At 50.0% G+C, this 18,120-nt stretch overlaps 1 protein-coding gene across 1 annotated transcript in view; it reads left to right on the top strand.

The window, feature by feature from the left end:
* The window catches only part of DHRS3 (dehydrogenase/reductase 3), a 46,516-nt gene extending 33,387 nt beyond the window's left edge, over positions 1-13,129 (top strand). Inside the window, exons 2-6 of the mRNA XM_049877968.1 lie at positions 3,084-3,227; positions 3,891-4,010; positions 4,363-4,601; positions 9,746-9,871; positions 12,603-13,129. Of these exons, the coding sequence (XP_049733925.1) occupies positions 3,084-3,227; positions 3,891-4,010; positions 4,363-4,601; positions 9,746-9,871; positions 12,603-12,687 (714 nt within the window). The 3' untranslated portion in view covers positions 12,688-13,129. The remainder of the gene's footprint in view (positions 1-3,083; positions 3,228-3,890; positions 4,011-4,362; positions 4,602-9,745; positions 9,872-12,602) is intronic.
* Positions 13,130-18,120: the final 4,991 nt, after the last annotated feature.

Raw genomic sequence — 18,120 nt, 5'->3', positions numbered from 1 at the left:
CAGAGGGAATGCAAACATCTCACAGATGCCCTGGGAGAGGTGGGGGCTCTGAACACGGAGCAGGAGGAGGCCACTCCCCCAGCCCATGGGGGCTTCCTCAACAGACTCTTGAAAGGAAATAGCCAAACCTGGGGTCCGGCATGGGTATATTTCCCTGCCCAGGAAGATGGGCCAGGCCATAAGCCCCCGAACATAAATGCCTTTGACCTCACTTCCTCTTCCAGCTTCAGGCCGTTTCCCCTCTGGGGCTTTTGCAGCCAAGGAGAAGTGCTGGCCTCCCTAGTTCCCTGTCTGTAGGTGACCCCACCAGGCCATGGAACTTTAAACCCCTGCCCCCCTTGCTCTACCAAAGAGCCAGGGGACAGAAAGAGTTAGTCTGGGGCCAGAGAGCACCCAGGCCCTTGGTGCCCCTTCCGAGGGAACTCCATGCACAACCTGTTTGTGCTGAGTAGCACCCAGCGTTCCCAGGATGAAATTCACCCATCTGGGCCACTGCTCCACACCCCTCTGAGGGCTACCAGTTGCCCTCCGAGCACCTGGACTCCTGCACCCTCCAACAAGCCCCTGCAGCTTTAAGCCTCCCCTCTCTGTTGACTTGCCCAGAAATTTTCAGAGTCCTGAAAGACACCTCTCTTAGCCTCAGCCAGACCCTAGAGAACAGTGCAAGCCCTATGGTCCTATTACCCATATGAGTTGGATGGAGGTAAGATGGTGTTGGGCAGGGACCAGAAAGGAGGCTAGGCTGACCTACTCAAAAGCTGGATGGGTACATGAATGGATAGATGGGGTAGAAGGAAGGAGGGAGGGAAAGAAGAAGTAGAGATCCAGATGGATGGGGTGATTAAGTAGGTGGATAGAAATAAGGATGGATGGAGTGGAAGGAAGCAAGGAAGAAAGAAAGGAATGGGAGGAAGAAAGAAAAAAGGAAGATGCAGATGGATGGGGTGGGTGGGATGGGTGGATGGATGGACGGACAGACGGACGGACGGACAGATGGATGGCGTGACAAGGGAGTTTAGAAAGAAGCCTGAATGACAGTGAGCCCATGGCAAGGGTGAGGGTCTGGTGGAGTAGAGGATACTTGCCTTACTAGAACAGATGTTTATCTCTTTTCTTCTCCTTGAACTGAATCTCCCTAGCCTCCCCTAGAGGAACACAGTCTAAATCTGCTTCTACTTCATCAGATAAGAAGTGTCCCTTGGAGCCTGTCTAATTTTAGTCTTTTTGTCCTTGATGGACTTATGTGGTCATGGAAAGCAACTGATGGAATCTTCCCTCGTAAATCCTTTCCTGTGTTTTAAGTCTTTAAGTAGGATGGTTGGACTAGATGAAGTTGTCAGCTGGACTTTCACAGATGTTTCCGGGGTCGAGAGAACATTTATATTTTAATTTTGTTTTTTAAATATTTTAAAACTATTTTAAAAGCCGTAATTTAATTTATATATATATATATATATATATACACTTCATTGGGAACCACCAGCATATTTGTGTGTCCAGCCAGCTGATCTCTTTAGTGCCTTTTCTGTTTAAGGGACGGTTATGAGATTTCAAGATAAATAGTTGATAATCTGTTGCCATTAGCAACTTTGTCTATACAGTGTTACAAAGCAAAATACAGAAATCATTTGTATTCTTTGGCTGATGTGATTGGAGTTACCATCTCTAACCCCCAGTTTAAAATATCTACACTCCCAAAATAGTCTGTTTATTCTCATTGTTTGCTTTTTAAGTAAAAAAACACTACAGAGTTGGACATATACATTTATTCCTTTTACTGGTTTCCTTCATGCGGTTTCCATATCGGGTTTTGTTTTTTAAAGGGGGAATTTTTATTCATTATTTTAAAAAAATAAAAGAAACTAAAATAGAAGCCCATTGGACTAATCGCTCAGGAGCCTTTGAGCTCTTTCTCTGACTCCATCCTTCCAAGCGATATTGGTGTCCACCCCCAGCCTTCCCTGCTCTGTGCTGACTAACCTTATTCTTAGTTAGACCCCTTAGACATCCAAGCCTGGGCTCTTTTGCCATCTGAGTCCTCTGTGTGACCAAACAACGCATTGTGGGGAGGTGTGCCGTGCCTTCTTCTTTTAGGTCAAGGTTGAAAATTAACTGGCCTTCTCTTCTGAGCCTTTAAGGGCTGGCCAGTCATAAATTTGCCAGAAGAACGAACGAATCTGTCTTGAAAGAAGTAGAGCCAGAATGCTTATTAGAAGCAAGGATGGCAGGACTTCGTCTCGCATACTTTGGACAGATTACCAGGAGGGACCAGTCCCTGGAGAAGGACATCATGCTTGGCAAAGTGGAGGGTCAGCAAAAGAAAGGAAGAGCCTCAACGAGATGGATTAACACAGTGGCTGCAACAATGACCTCAAGCATAACAATAACTGTGAGGATGGCACAGGACTGGGCAGTGTTTCATTCTGTTGTACAGAGGGTCACTAAGAGTCAGAACCGACTTGACGGCACCTAACAACAGCAGCGACATTGATAAATTTGCCCAGACCCTTTTAAAATCCATTTACTGGTCTTAACAAGATCCCCTCTTGGCATAATGAGCCCCGCATCTATTACCTGCTCTGTGGGAGAGTGGCATCTTCTCCATGGAGCCTAGATGCCTCTCTTTTGGCCTGCCTTTGGAGTATGATCAAAGCTAGGTCCAAGGCTCCAGGCAGCATCCGTGGGCCTGATGGCTGGAACCTCTCAGCTTATCCTAACGGTGTGAATGAATGTGGCTCTGGAGCTAATTGGTGAGAAGGTCAGGTGGTTCGCAAGTGAGAATCTCTGTGATACAGAAACAGCTCTGCTATTGCTTCCAAACACATAGGATAACTGGAGTTGGGCCAGCAGCAGGCATCCTGCTGGAAGGGCTGTGGGCTTAGAACTATTGGTTCACTTAAGAGTAGGCTATGAATCTCTAAAAAACCATATTGCTGATTTGCTTCGCATACTTGATCTTTGGATGGAATCAAGGAGGGCAGTCTTTGGACAAATGACTTTGAATACTGATTCTGATGATGACATTGTATCATGGTGGCTTTCTTAATGACCACCTGTTGGGTGCTGTTATTGTCTTCTCCCAGATTGTCCTATGGGGCCGGACTGAGAAATGCCTGAAGGAGACAACGGAGGAGATCCGGCAGATGGGCACAGAGTGCCACTACTTCATCTGCGACGTGGGCAACCGGGAGGAGGTATACCAGACAGCCAAAGCTGTCCGGGAGAAGGTAGGTGGCCTGGGAGGCTTTGTCCTCAGCTTAGTTGGATGTGGGCACTGTCAGGCAAAGAGAACATTCTCAGGCAACTTGGAAAAGAGCTTTGCAGAAAGCTGACAGAACAGCTTTATCCAGGGTGCCTGCAGGGTCTCTCCCATGAAGCTGGCTCTGGCTGTGTGTACGTGTTTTGAGGTGCAGGGGTTAGGGATGTGGCTTGATTACTGAGTATCAGTTGTTGTCCATTCTCCCGTTGAAAGTATAGAAGTTACAGGTTTCTTTCCTAGACACTGGGGCAAATGTTCCCTTGCCCTCTGGGACAAAGAGTATCCTAACTCCAGCCATTTATTTGATGGAGTATGTCAGTGAGCTCCAAGGGAACACAAACCACCCTATTAAGTATCTGGTGCATGGTAAATGCTAACTGTTTTTATGTAACTGTAACCTTATTTATTGTAAGTGTGTTATGTGCCAGGTATGTTATATGCCATAAACTGTTTCTTATCCTCAGAACAGCGCTGGCAGGGTTATTAGCCCCATCTTACAAATAAAGACTGATGCTTACAGCAGCAAGGTAGTTTTTGAGGACCACGCTGCCCATGAGTGGTGGGGCCGAGTCCCTGCCCCTGGACTAGGGCTAGCAGCCCTAACAGCCCTGTGGTGCCGTCTCGTCCACAGGTGGGCGACATCACCATTCTGGTGAACAATGCTGCCGTGGTCCACGGGAGGAGCCTGATGGACAGCGACGATGACGCCCTCCTTAAGTCCCAGCATATCAACACCCTGGGCCAGTTCTGGGTAAGGGCTGTCCTGTGTCAGAGCCACCCCTGGGTGTGACAATGACACGTTCCCACCCATATGCCTCCGAGAGCCTGGGCAAGGGGGAGGGGAAGGAGGGAGAGGCTCACCAGGGTTGAGTTCATGCAGGCAAGAATATCCAAGGACAAGGTGCCCAGACAGGTGGAATGACCTTATGAAATGTGGAGCACAGTGTCCCACACCAGAGAGCCCTTAGCCCACCTCCTCTCCTGGGAAGCCTCCATCTCTGGTGGAGTTGTGGTATCCAGGGTGGTCTGCTGTCCCTGAAGAAGGGGTAGAGGGGTTGTTGGGAGCTGTGGCTGCTCCACACTGACCTTCCCTCCACCTTCAGACCACCAAAGCCTTCTTGCCGCGCATGCTGGAGCTGCAGAACGGCCACATCGTGTGCCTCAATTCTGTGCTGGCGCTGTCTGCCATCCCTGGCGCCATCGACTATTGCACATCCAAAGCCTCAGCCTTCGCCTTCATGGAGAGCCTGACCCTGGGGCTACTGGACTGTCCCGGCGTCAGTGCCACCACCGTGCTGCCCTTCCACACCAGCACCGAGATGTTCCAGGGCATGAGGGTCAGGTCAGTGACCAGAACCGCTCTCCCCTGCCTTCAGGGACAGGCCTCCTCACCCGGCTCCCCTACGCCTAGCCCAGCCAGCTGACCGAACCAGTGGAGAAGCGTCTCATGCACAGAGGTAGCTAAAATATAAAAATGACCCAAGCGAAGACCAAATCACTCGCCGTTGAGTCAGCACGGATCCGTGGTAACACCATGTGTGTCAGAGTATAACTGTGCTCCATGGGGCTTTCAATGGCTGATTTTTTGGAATTAGATCATGAGACCTTTCTTCTGAGGAGCCTCTGGATGGACTCAAACCTCCAACCTTTTAGTTAGTAGCTGAGCACGTTAACTGTTTGTACCACCCAGGGACTCCACAAATGACCCAGAAGCCCTTTATCTTTGGCTTTGCAGTCTCATATCTGATTCTCCATCTACAAGGCAGTAGCATACTATGGCTGTTTAAGGTCCTGCGTCTCAATTCAGGGAACTTTTACAAAATACAATGCTATATGCATGCAGTAGAATACTATACAACAATAAAAAGAGAACAAACTATTGATACATGAGCAACATGGGTGAGTTTCAAAAAGATTATATTGACCAAAAGAAGTCAGAGACAAAAGAGCACATTCTGCATGAATCCATTTATATGAAGTTCTAGAACAGGCAAAACTAGGCTATGGTGATACAAAACAGAACACTACACCTTATTTTATGCCTAGAGGGGTGGGGATGCAGCCTGGGAGGGGACACCAAGGTACTTCCTAGGCTTTTAGAAATGTTCTCTCTTCTTGATCTAGGTGGTGGTTACATAGGTAAAAATTAATCAAGCAGTAAACTTCAGATTTATGCCTTTTATTGAACACAAATTATAGCTCAATTTCAAGAAATACCAAGACTCAACCACCCTTTTCCCCAAACAAACAAACAAAAAACCCATTGCTGGCAAGTCAATTCCAACTCATAGCAACCCTATAGGACAGAATAGAACTGCTCCATAGGGTTTCCAAGGAGCATCTGGTGGATTTGAGCTGCTGACCTTTTGGGCTCCACTCTTTTCCCCAGACGAATTTAAATCAGCATCTCTTAGGTGCAACCAGGAATGGGGACTACTGATTTAGAATACATACTTTGGAGCAAGGCACCTGGGGTGAAAGCTCACCCTTGTACCTATGGTGCACTTTGTGACCTGGGGTCAGGTCAGTTACCACACTGACCTCCTTTGCTTGTTCGTAAAACTGAATGATGAGAATGTTCACATCATAGGTAGTGAGAGTAAAATGAGATCCCATACAAAAGCACTCAGCACAGTACTTGATACATAGTCCCTGTATCAATAAATGGTGCTACAATTGTGTGCCATCACAAAGGGGCCTATGGCTATTAAAAAAAAATAAATGAAAATGGGGAATTCTCCAAAAACTCCTTTTCCTTGGTTTTTGCAATGCAACACATGAGTTAGTGATAGATTTGCTTTCTTAAGTATATGCTTCAATTTCTCCTTTCAAAAATGAGGGTGAGAAGAGTGTGTACCTGATCAGGTCATCAGGGGTTCTATGAGACCATTCATGGAAGGTGATTAGCATAGTAGGGGCATGTGGTAACCACACAGTACACTTTCCAAAACAACTAACTCTGTTGCCATGGAGTCAATTCCGACTCATTGAGACACTAAAGGACAGAGTAGAACTGCCCCGTAGGGTTTCCACGGAGTGCCTGGTGGATTTGAACTGCTGACCTTCTGTTGAGTAGCCATCACTCTTAACCACTACACCACCAGGGTTTCCGACAGTACACTTTACTTCTTATTAAAAGGACTGGTGTGGCTTTGGTGTTTGAGAATCAAAACTACCTCATTTTGAATCACACCTCAGCTACTCTTTAATTGTGAGAACTTGGGCTGGTTTTATTACCTCTCTGAGCTTTACTTTGCTTATCTGAAAAATGGTAGAAATAATATTTACGTCATAGGATTTTTTTTTTTTTGGGGGGAAGATTATTGGGAGAATTGGAAATAATACAAGTAATGCATCTAACACAAAGCCCAGGACATTCTAGATGCTTGATAAATAGCTGCTGCCTTTCTTATTTTTACTAATGATAAACATCTTCCTAAATGCATACGTTATTAATTTTCCTAGCAGATGGTATCTTCCGAGTTTGTCACAGAGGTATATATTCCAACAGATATACAATTTGTGTGCAAATTATCATAAATTTTGAATTTAGAAGACATTGAATTATTAATGACTATGAATGTTCCAGGAAACTCTGGTGGCATAGCGGTGAAGAGCTACAGCTGCTAACCAAGAAGTTGGCAGTTCGAATCCTCCAGGATCTCCTTGGAAACTCTATGGGGCACTTCTACTCTGTCCTATAGGGTCACTATGAGTCAGAATCGACTCGACGGCACTGGGTTTGATTTTTTTTTTTTTTTTAATGAATGTTCCATGTTGTCGTTTTCCACCAAGACAACTTGGTTTGTTTTTCATCCAGGCATACAGGTGGTACTCAGTAAATGTGTTTTGGGTGAAAGTGTATCTGTGGCAAGTCCCAGTTTTAACTGAGCACCCTGAGCACAGAAGTGGGCAGGATATCACATTTGGGTGTCTATTTCACTTTCTAGCCTTGTTTTCTCTCCCCTTCTTTAAGACAGAAAGACAAGGTTCCCAGACTGATTTTTCTATAGTAGTTTGAAGTATAGGCCCAAATCCCAGCTCTTTGTGACCTTGGGCAAGTTACTTGACTTTTCTGTGCGTCTGTTTCCTCATCTATAAAAAGAGATTGATAATAGTGCCCCCTACTCCACGGGGTTGTTGGGCTGGGTAGATGAGCGTACGTGTGTGAATCAACTAGTGTGTGCTTGGCAAATAGTAAGTATTCGTGACTGTTAGTTACCTGGGAATGTGTAGGATGAGCTCCAAAGGCTTGGCAGAGAGAGTAGTAGAAGGATACGGGGTACATAACTAACTCCCATTTTCTGAGGGGGTACAATTATTGGTTTCCTCCCCAACCATGCTTAGCAGCTTCCTGAGGTCAAGGGTGGGAGACAGATGTTTAGGACAAAATTGATAGATTTCCCAGCAAGAGTGGTCTTGCAGGTGGGTGCTGTTGTTTTGAAATCACTATTGAATGAGTTCCTTCTAAGTTCACATCACCAGGCACTTTACATACACTCCTGCGTTTGAGCCTCACATCAACCCCACAAGAGAACTGCTATCTTCATTGTACAGATGATGGAACCAAGGCTCAGAGAAGTGAAGTTACTTGCCTAAGGCCACACAGCTAGAAAATGGCTGAGCAGAGATTGGAGCTCACGCCTTTTCCATTCGTTTGTGCTGCCTCCATGGGAGTTAATAGCTCTACCAGTTCCCCATACACTCATCCCACCTCCTGCAGAGAGAAAAAGAGAAAGTCCCATCAGCAGACTTGCTTGTGGCTTCATGTCAGATTCCCCTGTTGGGATCTTGGCAGGAAGGGTCCCCCACAAATCCATGGAGCTTGGTCTATCTCTCCTACCTTCCTTCCCCCAAGAAATGGAGCTGGTGGAGAATCCAGACTGTCGGCTGTGTCTGTAGGATTCCAAAACCTGTGAGCTGCCCCAACACATTCATCTCTGCAGTACCCAGGCTGCTGGCCCTTCCAGACTACAGGGGTGCAGGCACCTTAGAAGCCCCATGGTGATGGCCAAGGAAGCGGGGGGTGGGGGAAGGTCTTGTCTGAGATCCGTGGACTCTCAGAGGCCAAGCCCATTCTGGGGGCCGAGAGTTGCCCAGGCTCAGGAGTGACATCAGACCTGGTGACTCATCACCCTTAATCCTGCTGGTGCCAGAACAGATCAGGAGCCCTTTGTGGGATTGGGGTCGGAGCCAGCAGCATAACCCTGTGCCTACAGGCCTAGGAGGGGCAGGAAGAGCAGCAAACAAAGGCAGTGGGCAGAACACTGGCCTGGAACTCATGCAGGCCTGGTTAGAACACCTAGTACCTCACCGACTTGCCCAAGCCTCAGCCTCCTCGTCTGTGAATTGGAGAAAAAGATGCGTGTTGAGCATTTAGCCAAGCCCTGCCACTTAGGGAGCTGAGGCTGCAACGAGGGACTTCCACCTCTCCCTGTCTTCATTATTGTACAGGTCACAGGACTGATGCCTCCAAATGGGGCCTGAGAAGCCCCTGATGTTTGCTTATTCAATCATTCATTCATTTGTTAAACCCATGGAAAGCACCTTATAAATACTTCAACGAATGATTCAATGAATTAGTGAATCAAGAAGTGAATGAGTGAGTGAAGGAGCAAGCTGGGTAGAGAAGGGTATTCTCGGCTAAGCCCTGGCCTCCAAACAGGGATAAGTAGGACGCACTGGGGGAATGGCAGGTTGCTCAGTATTCATCCACTCAGTAAGTGTTTACTGAGCACCTACAATGCTGGACACTGTGCCAGATGCTAGGGATATAACAGGGAGGGAGACGACCCAGGCATCCTCCTGCCCTCATGAGAGTCATAGTCTGGTCAGGGAGACAGCCATTAACAAGGAAACATACAAACAGACAAGGCCATTCTAGATGTCAATGTGGTCGAGGAAATGAGCAGGGGGACGAGATCAGAGGGCACTTTTCGGAGACGGGGCTGAGGTGCCTCCCTGAGGAGGAGCTGGGAGGAGTGAACCAGGCAGAGGAGACCGCTGGTAAAAGGCCCTGAGGCGGGAAAGATCTGAAGGTGATAAGAGCAGAAAGATTGGCCAGTGTGTCTGGAGCAGAATGAGTAGGGCAGAGGGGTAATTGCAAGGGTCGGCAGGGTTGTAGGCTGGGTTTAATCCCAGGAACTGGGAGCTCCTGGAAGGTCTTGAGCAGGGCAGCGATACAATCTGATTGACAGTTTTAAATGAGCCCTTTGAAATGCTTTTGAGAAAGGACCCATGTCTGGTAGGCTGGAAGTCCTTGATTCTCAAGAAGTGCTCCCATATGCGGCTAGGAGCTCCCACTCACAGGCGCCGAGGTCTGGAAGGAGTGAAGGGAATGAGGACTCCTGACAAGTCTGGGGGTGCGGGGAGTATCCCAAACAGGAGAAGTCAACATAGTGACCCAGACATGTGAGCACCTAGAGGCTTTCAGCAGAAGCACTCTCTTCTCTAGCAGAAACCCACCATGTCTCTTTCTGCTTTCAGGTTTCCCAACCTCTTCCCCCCGCTGAAGCCTGAGACGGTGGCCCGGAGGACGGTGGAAGCTGTGCAGCTCAACCAGGCCCTACTCCTGCTTCCGTGGACGATGCATGCCCTCATTATCTTGAAAAGGTATGGAGCTGGCGAGAAAGTGCAGGGTCCAGCTTCTGCCAACCACTTCCCCTGGTGGAGAAGAGGCAGCAGGTGGATAGAAAGTAGACATGTAATTGGTTAGTCATGTCTGCTGTGGGCATGAGAATGAGGGGTGGAAGCGTGTCTGCCATGGATTCACTATCCTTACTCTAGGCCAGTAGCTCTCAAATTTTTCGGTCTCAGGACCTCTTTACAGTCTTAAAAATTGTTGAGGAACCCAAAGAGCGTTTGTTTATGTGACTTGTATCTATCACTAATTACTATATGAAAAATTAAAACTGAGAAAAATTTTACAAATATTTATACATTTGTTCATATTAAGAAATATTTAGTTATTTAAAAAGAACAATAACAAACTCTCTACATGTTAACATACATTCAGTATTGTTTTGTGAAAAGTAATTACCTTTTGCAAAACGAAATAAATGTAGTGAGAAGAGTGGCATAGTTTTACATTTTTGCAAATCTCTTTATTGCTTGGCTTAATGGAAGGTAGCAGGATTCTTGTATCTGCTTCTGATTTCAGTCTGTTGTGATGTCATGTATCAAGTGCCCTCTAGAAAACTCCACTGTACACCCATGAGAGACCAAGGGGGAAAAAGGGAAATAATGGCTTAGTATTGTTAGAAAGATACTTTTGACCTTGCAGACCCATGAAAAATTGTCAGGTACCCCCAGAGGTTCCTGGACCACTTTGAGAGCTGCTATTCTAGAGATTAGAAGACACAGCCCGAGCCCTCAGGAGGCTTAATCTAATGGGGAAGACAGGGATCTCGATGCCAAAGGCTTAGGATTCACAGAAATGTCACAGTAAGATTCATTCAGCTGTGGTCGGGTGGGAGTTGGGCAGGGCTTACCAGGGCAGACTTTCTCAGATGTTGGCTTGATGGAGATGGCCCTTCTCCAGAATTTGCCCAGCATCATATTCCCCTAAAACCTTCCAGGCTTTGTTTCGGCACCCCCATCCTGAAGGAGCTATTCTAGGTGTTGCTTAAGCACAGGTTTCATGGGCTTCTTGTTGTTGTTGTGTGCAGACTCATAGCGACCCTATAGGACAGAGTAGGACTGCGCCATAGGGTTTCCAAGGAGCAGCTGGTAGATTTGAACTGCCAATGTTTTGGTTAGCGGCCAAGCTCTTAACCACTTTGCCTCAAGGGCTCCATGGGCTTCTTATATAATAAAAAAAAAAAAAGCCAGTTGTTGAGTCCACTCCAATTCATGGCAACCCCATGTGTGCCAGAGTAGAACTGTGCTTCATAGGGTTTTCAATAGCTCCGTTTCAGAAATAGATCACTAAGCCCTTCTTCCAAGGTGCCTCTGGGTGGACTTGAACCCTTCATTTAGCAACTGAGTACATTAACTATTTGCATCACCCAGGGACTCTGAGAGCTTTGTCCAGGGGCCATGAAGTGACCGTGGACTCTTGGCTCTTCTGGGTCTCTGTCCATCTTCAGACCCTGGCTCCCAACTGACTAAACCCTTTGACCTGGAAGGCTTTTTCAGGAAGTGAAGCACCCAGATTCCAGGCTGGTCCCTGCTTTTATCAAACGTTGATGTCCAGGAAGCCCGAGTTCCCCTCTGGCTGCCATGAACACAGCAAGGAACCGCTCCAGCAGTCAGTGGGCACAGGAAACCTTGTAAACGAGGGGATAACATCATTCGGTCCTTTCTCCTCCAAACTCAAAGCCCTTTCGCAGACCCAAAGCAGAGGGCTGGAGAGGGTACTGGGGCATTGGGACACTCCCAGCTGCCCTCGGTCCACCCTGACCATTGTTCTGAGGCGCTCCTTGGCTGCCTCAGTGAATCTCCCTGGGTGAGCAGGGACTCCTGCCCTAACTGAGGCCCAGCTGCACGTCCAGGGAGCTGTTTAGAAGCTTCTCAGAACATTCTAGATAAACACTAGTTTGTCTAGAACATCTCAGCACTCTCCACAGGGAGACCCGAGCCTACATCTCCTGTCCTGACCCCACTACTTGCCCACAGGAAACAGAGACTATTCCCTTCTCATTCCCAGCTCTGTGCCCTCTCCTCACCTTCCTCAGGAGAAATCCTTAGAGGCTCAGCTCTAGTGCTGGGGCTTCCAGATTGCTCCACTGGAAATGAACCTTTCCCGTCTTGTGCCTACAACAGGCCACGGACCTTCAATTTCATTCAACAAATACACTGAGGGCCCTCTCATGCCAGGCCCTGTACTAGGCCCAGGGTCAGAGATGAAATACGTGCCTCTAAGGCCCCCGCAGGCTTAGCAGGTAAACAGGCAAAGACAATACCAGGTCTTGATGGGAAGCGCAGTGGCTCTGGGGAGCACAAAGGAGAGATCTGGGGAGCTTCCCTGAAGGAAGTGACCCCAGTTGTACTGTCTCCACAGTCCCACACGGTAAATACTTGTTGAATAGGTGGAGGTTGGAGTTGATTTATCTTGGACATACTTATGGGCCCTAAAAATGCTAAGAATGTGGCTTTGGAAGTTTGTTCCTACCACCCTTTACCTTATAAGCAGCTGCTTTTCCACTTACTTGAAAGCCCTTCTGCCGTGCAGGGACTGGGGGTGGCTTGTGGGAGGGAAGCTGGTGTGTGACTTGGAGGGGAGTATAGGGGTAGGGAGCGCTTATGGGAAACCTCGCTCCACTGCCCCACCTCCTGTGGCCACCAGCATCTGGCTGCTCGTCCCTCCTGCTGACCGTCTCCCTTCCTCCCTCCCACTCCCCAGCATACTCCCCCAGGCTGCCCTCGAGGAGATCCACAGATTCTCAGGAACCTACACCTGCATGAACACTTTTAAAGGGCGAACATAGAGGCAGGACGCAGAAACGCACTGGAGGAGCCACGGAGCCTGAGAGGCCATGGCACCTGGGCACCCACCTGCAGGCCTGTCCCTTGGCACACTTCTGCTAGGTAACCAGAACTGCGTCTGCCCAGAGGGAGAATCCGGCTGCCTCCCAGGCCAACCCCAGGACCTTTGCACATGCGTAACTCTGACCCTCATGGGGAGGCAAGAAACCAGCCAACAGCCACCTGGACACTGTACATTTCTAATTTGGTAGAGTTTATTGTTGAATTGCTTCTCAATTCTAACCAGCCTCAGCAGTGTGCATAGACTTTTCCTGGGAGGGGCTGTCCCCAGAGGCCCTTCCTTCCCCTCCACAATCCACTCACCCTCAGCTTACACAGACTGGTTGAACGGCAGGAATGAAAAATAAAGAGCAATGGCATTTGTGAGTTCTTTCTTCAATATCCTGACCTTAGTGGGCACTGAGAGGGTGCCAGTTCCAACTACAAAGCCCCATCTTTTGAGAGAGGATTGGTCTGCTCAGGGTCCCGGTAGCCAGGAGCACAGCGAGCAAGAAGGGGGCAGAGGTCAGGGCAGACATTGGAGCCCAGGCTCCACCAGTCCCCTCGGGGTGGGCCACTATGCTCCTCTTCTTATTTCCCTGGTATGACCATCATGAACTAGTCTGCCCTACCATGGCCCCATCACCCACCAGGCACCAACTCAGGAGAACAGGGCCAGTCTTTATTGAGCACCTAATCCTAATGTCTGGTACGGAGCCCTGCTGGCACAGTGGTTAAGAGCTTGGATGCTAACCAAAAGGTCAGCAGTTCAAATCCACCAGAAACCCTATGGGGTGGTTCTCCTCTGCCCAATAGGGTCGCTATGAGTCGGAATCGACTCGATGGCAGCAGGTTTGGTTTTTGGTTTTGAATGTCTGGTACAGCTGCTAACCAAAAGACTGGTGGTTCAGACTCACCAAGTGGCTCCACGGGAGAAAGACCTGGTGACCTGCTCCCATAAAGATTAGCCTAGAAAACCCTGTGGGGCAGTTCTGCTCTCCCACACGGAGTCACGATGAGTCGAAATAGACTAGATGGCACCTAACAACAGCTGTCTACTCAGTACGTACAGGGTGCTGAGAGGGGAACACTGCTGAGAAGCCAGAACTCTGAAGATCACCAGTATAGCGAAAAAAGAGCAAGATGCCCATAATTTGACTGAGAAGTCTGTTGAGTTGCTGGAAACACTTAGTGGCAACTCATCAAAATAAGGCCAGTGCTAAAGCGGTGTCATGCACTCCGCAGTCAGATTTTATTGCAGGGGAGAGACTTAGGATAGAATACAAGGGGGAGGTCTGGAGTGGCAGAAGACATTGGTGTGATCTCAATCACTGGGGAAAGTTTCAGCCAGAAGACATGGGCAGAGACATGTGTCACCAAAGTGGGGAGGGTACATTTGGTAAAAGGGCTCTCCTGGCACCCTTGCCACCTGGTGGGGCCAGGGCTGGGACACCGACACCTACGTCTATCACCCCACCTTGGTGTGTCTGGACAATGTGGGTGAGTCTGCTGGGCTCCGCCTGCCCCCTTGCTGTTCCGGCACCCCAGGGCAAGTGCCTTTGCCCCTCACTGGCTCTCACAGGAGATAGATTAGGTGGGTACAGCTTGGTGGTCAGGGATAGGGGAAGAAGAAGAGTGGAGAGTCCTGCCTACCAGTTGGAATGGCTCTGCCCTTCCTTGAGCAATGGATTTCTGTGCTCAACATCAGGCTCCAGGCCAACCATTTGGAGAAGATTTGATTCTCAAGATTTCCATGAAATTGCATTTGGTCTGCAGGCCAGGACCGCAGTATGAATCCCAGGGGTCTGATTGGGCACTGAGAGCGGGCAGGCCCAGGTCGCCTTGCCCAGGGCCAACTGGGAACAGAACCACTGTCTTGGCTGCAGTGGAACCTCTCAGCTTCCCAGGGCCTGAGTGGGTCTCTCCTGACAGGCAGGCAGGCCAGTCCCACCCACTGCCTCCCTATCAGCAGGGTCACTGAGTGTTTTTCTGGACTTTTTCCCAGAGGAACCAGGGGAAAAGGCCTTGGGCAGATTCCCAGGAGGCCTCATCCTGGTCTCTCCCACATGTTTTGGCACGTGAAGAACCTCAAGACTGAGCGCGGAGAGCTAATTCTGGTCCTCAGTGTGGCCCATGGGAGGAGAGCCAGAGGGGCCCAGCTCCAGTCACCCTGACCCGCCAGGGGCAGGACAAGGCCTGCCTGCCGTGGGAAGACAGCTTGGTCCCTGGGAGAGGACTCAGCTGCCATACCTGGGATCCATCTCCATCCCAAGAGAGAACCAGATTGGGGGTGGGCCCTGATCCTGGGAGGCGCAGACTGCAGCCCCATACTGACATGGTTCCAGGAATAGGGAAAATGGCCTGGGGAGTGATCAAGAATGCAGTCCTGTGGCCATCACCCAGCTCCTGGGGCCAAGGCTGACTGGCAGCTCTGCCTCAGCTCTCAGACAGCCATGTCTAATGGGAGAGGCAGTTCCTGTCCCTAGGGAGGTACCAATCTGATGGGGGAGGCAGTCCCTGCCCCTGGGGAGGTCCCTATATGATGAGGGAGACAGCCCCTGTCTGTAGGGAGGTCCCTGATCTGATGGGAGAGACAGTCCCTTCCCCTGGGGAGTTCCCAGTCTGATGGGGGAGACAGTCCCTGCTCCTGGAGAGGTCCCAGCCTGATGGGGGAGACAGTCTCTGATCCTGGGGAGGTCTCAGTCTGATGGGAGAGATAGTCCCTGCTCCTGCGGAGGTCCCCATCTGATGGGGAGAGACAGTTCCTGATCCTGGGGAGGTCACAGTCTGATGGGGGAGGCAGTTCCTGCTCCTGGGGAGGTCCCAGCCTGATGGAAGACAGTAAAGGAGCCAGATCACAAACAAAGGAATCCAGCTGCCCAAGTGCTGAGATGCGTGAGGGAAGAGAACAGTTGCCAAGTTGCGGGGGTGGTCATTTAAGGAGAGAAGAGACCCCCTTCCCACCACAGGGTATCTGGGCCTTCTGCCTGTGAGGGGGCTTCTGCAGTATTCAGGAGGGCCTTCCCCAGGGGACTGGATCTTTGATAACAGCCCAGAGGTCCATGCTTCTGAAGAGATCTATAGAGAGAAACCACTCGAGTGAGGCAAATTCTGTAGGCGACAGTGCCCCTTACACAGAAGGCAGGCCCTAGAGCGATGGTGGCGCCCCAGCTACTCTGAGCTCCCTGTAGTTCCACACTCCTCTTCATAAACCGATGGCCCTGGTTGTCAACCAGAGCTGGCTTAACCTGGACCCAGGGGCTGCTCATCCCTCAGCAGCAAAGAGTCCAGTACTCCTTCCCCCCGACCCGCCTCTCATGGCTCCCCTGAGGCCTTCCGTTTCGATCACCTAGCAGAACGGAGGCTCGGAGCCCGCCTGAGTGCCCGGGTTCCCCCCCCCCCACCATGAGGGCCTCGTGCCCAGAAGGATCCCCAAGAGGTGGGAGGCACCTGCATTTGGGGGAAACAGTCCATGCTCTGGAGCTCACCGGCCCAGGTTTGAATCCTGACTCTGCCACCTATATGTGCAGAATGGTAGGACATTCCTGCCCTCAGCCTCCCAGGGTTGGGTTTAGTCTGCATGTGAGTTAGGCCTAAGGAGGCCAAGTGAACATGAGGATGGAGGGACACTCCGGCTCCTACAGCTGCAGGCCAGGGTCACCCCCATGGCCTGGCCCCTGATCACAAGACTGGCCGGCTCCCTCGTGGTTGGGATGGATGAGGCTCTAGCTGTAGAAGACCCCAACATTGGTGCCTGGGCAGGGTTGGGACAGCCCCCGGGAGGCCAGAGTGAAGGGGTCCCCGCAGGCAGGAAGTATCTCCTGAGGAACCCGCTGCTGTCCTCCAGCACCAGGTGGGGCAGGCAGGCCCTTTCTCTGGTGCCCCTGCCATCACTGACTCTAGGCAGGTCCTTTACGCCCAAGCCTCTCAGTGGCTCAGGGAGAAAATAAACCTAGCCGTTCCCAGGAAGGCACTGCTCAGAGTGGCAGAACGGCCACCGCCCTGCGAGGAAGCTATTTTCGGCCTGTGGGTGCCTGGATGGGTGGCAGAGGCCTCAGAGACAGGGCCCTGAGAGTGGTCCCATCCCAAACTAGCTGATCCAAATGAAAGGGAAAGCGTGGAGGGTGGCTCAGCTTGGCCCGAGAGGCTAACCACTGTCCTGGCTGCACAGCTGTGTGGCCTGGTGCAGCGGGGGGGGGGGGGGGGGGGGGGGAGCGATTTCTCCGGACTGAACTACTTGTTGTTGTGGTTAGGTGCTGTTGAGTCGGTTCCAACTCATAGCGACCCTACTTACAACAGAACTACCTGGAGGTCCTCAATACCGTCTTCTTCCTCCCGGGGATTCCAAGGATACTCAGGAGAAGAACAATGAAAATGCACTTTGCAAATCCTTTACATCCAAGCTGGGCTATTGGCCCAGCCATCAAGCAGCTGTCCGGTGATATTTCTGCACTGTCCCGAGCATAGATACCAGGTCACTAAGCCCGCTCAACTTCGTGACGAGGCCTACAGCCTTCTCCACCCGTCTAGGTGGCTCATACTCCCTGGCACACAGGCTATCTCCCTTCCAGGAACACACCAGCTCTCCCCAACCCAGGGCTCTTTGCACACTTGTTCCCTTTGCCTGAACTGTCTTCATCATCTTCATCGCAGCCTGCACACCCCACCTCAGTGACACCTCCCAGAGGTGTCTCCTAGGCCACAGCAGTCTGGGTTGCTCCATCTCAGCCTTTTACTTATTTCATTCATTTCTGATTTCACCATTTGCGATGACTATTATTATTTATATAACTTTTATTCACATATACCACCACCCTGTCTGTCAGTTTGTCGTACTGTGGTAGCTTGCATGTTGCTGTGATGCCAGAAGCTATGCCACTGGTATTTCAAATACCAGCAGGGTCACCCATGGTGGACAGAATTCAGCAGAGTTTCTAGACTAAGCCAGACAAGTAAGAGAGGCCTGGCAATCTATTCCCAAAAATTAGCCAATGAAAACACTGTGAATCACAACAGAAGATTGTCCAACTTGCTTACTTTGGATACATCATCAGGGAGAATAAATCGCTAGAGTAGGACATCGTGTTGGGTGAAGGAGATGACCAATGAAGGTGCAGGAGACCCTTGGTAGGATAGATTGGCACGACAGCCGCAATGATGGGCTAGAACATGCCGGTGATTGTGCAGATGGCATAGGGCAGGGCGACGTTTCATTCTGTTGTCCATAAGGTCACCACAAGTAGGAGTCAATTTGACAACAGCTAACAACAATTCAGATATAATTCACATACCATGCAATTCACCCATTTAAAGTGTAGAATTCAATGGTTTTTAGCATATTTACAAAGTTGTGCAAGGAGCCCTGGTGGTGCAGTGGTTAAGTGCTTGGCTGCTAA

Source organism: Elephas maximus, chromosome 3 (genome assembly GCF_024166365.1).
Source record: "Elephas maximus indicus isolate mEleMax1 chromosome 3, mEleMax1 primary haplotype, whole genome shotgun sequence".
Classification (NCBI taxonomy): Eukaryota; Metazoa; Chordata; class Mammalia; order Proboscidea; family Elephantidae; genus Elephas; species Elephas maximus.
This window is presented reverse-complemented; position numbering and strand designations above follow the sequence as displayed.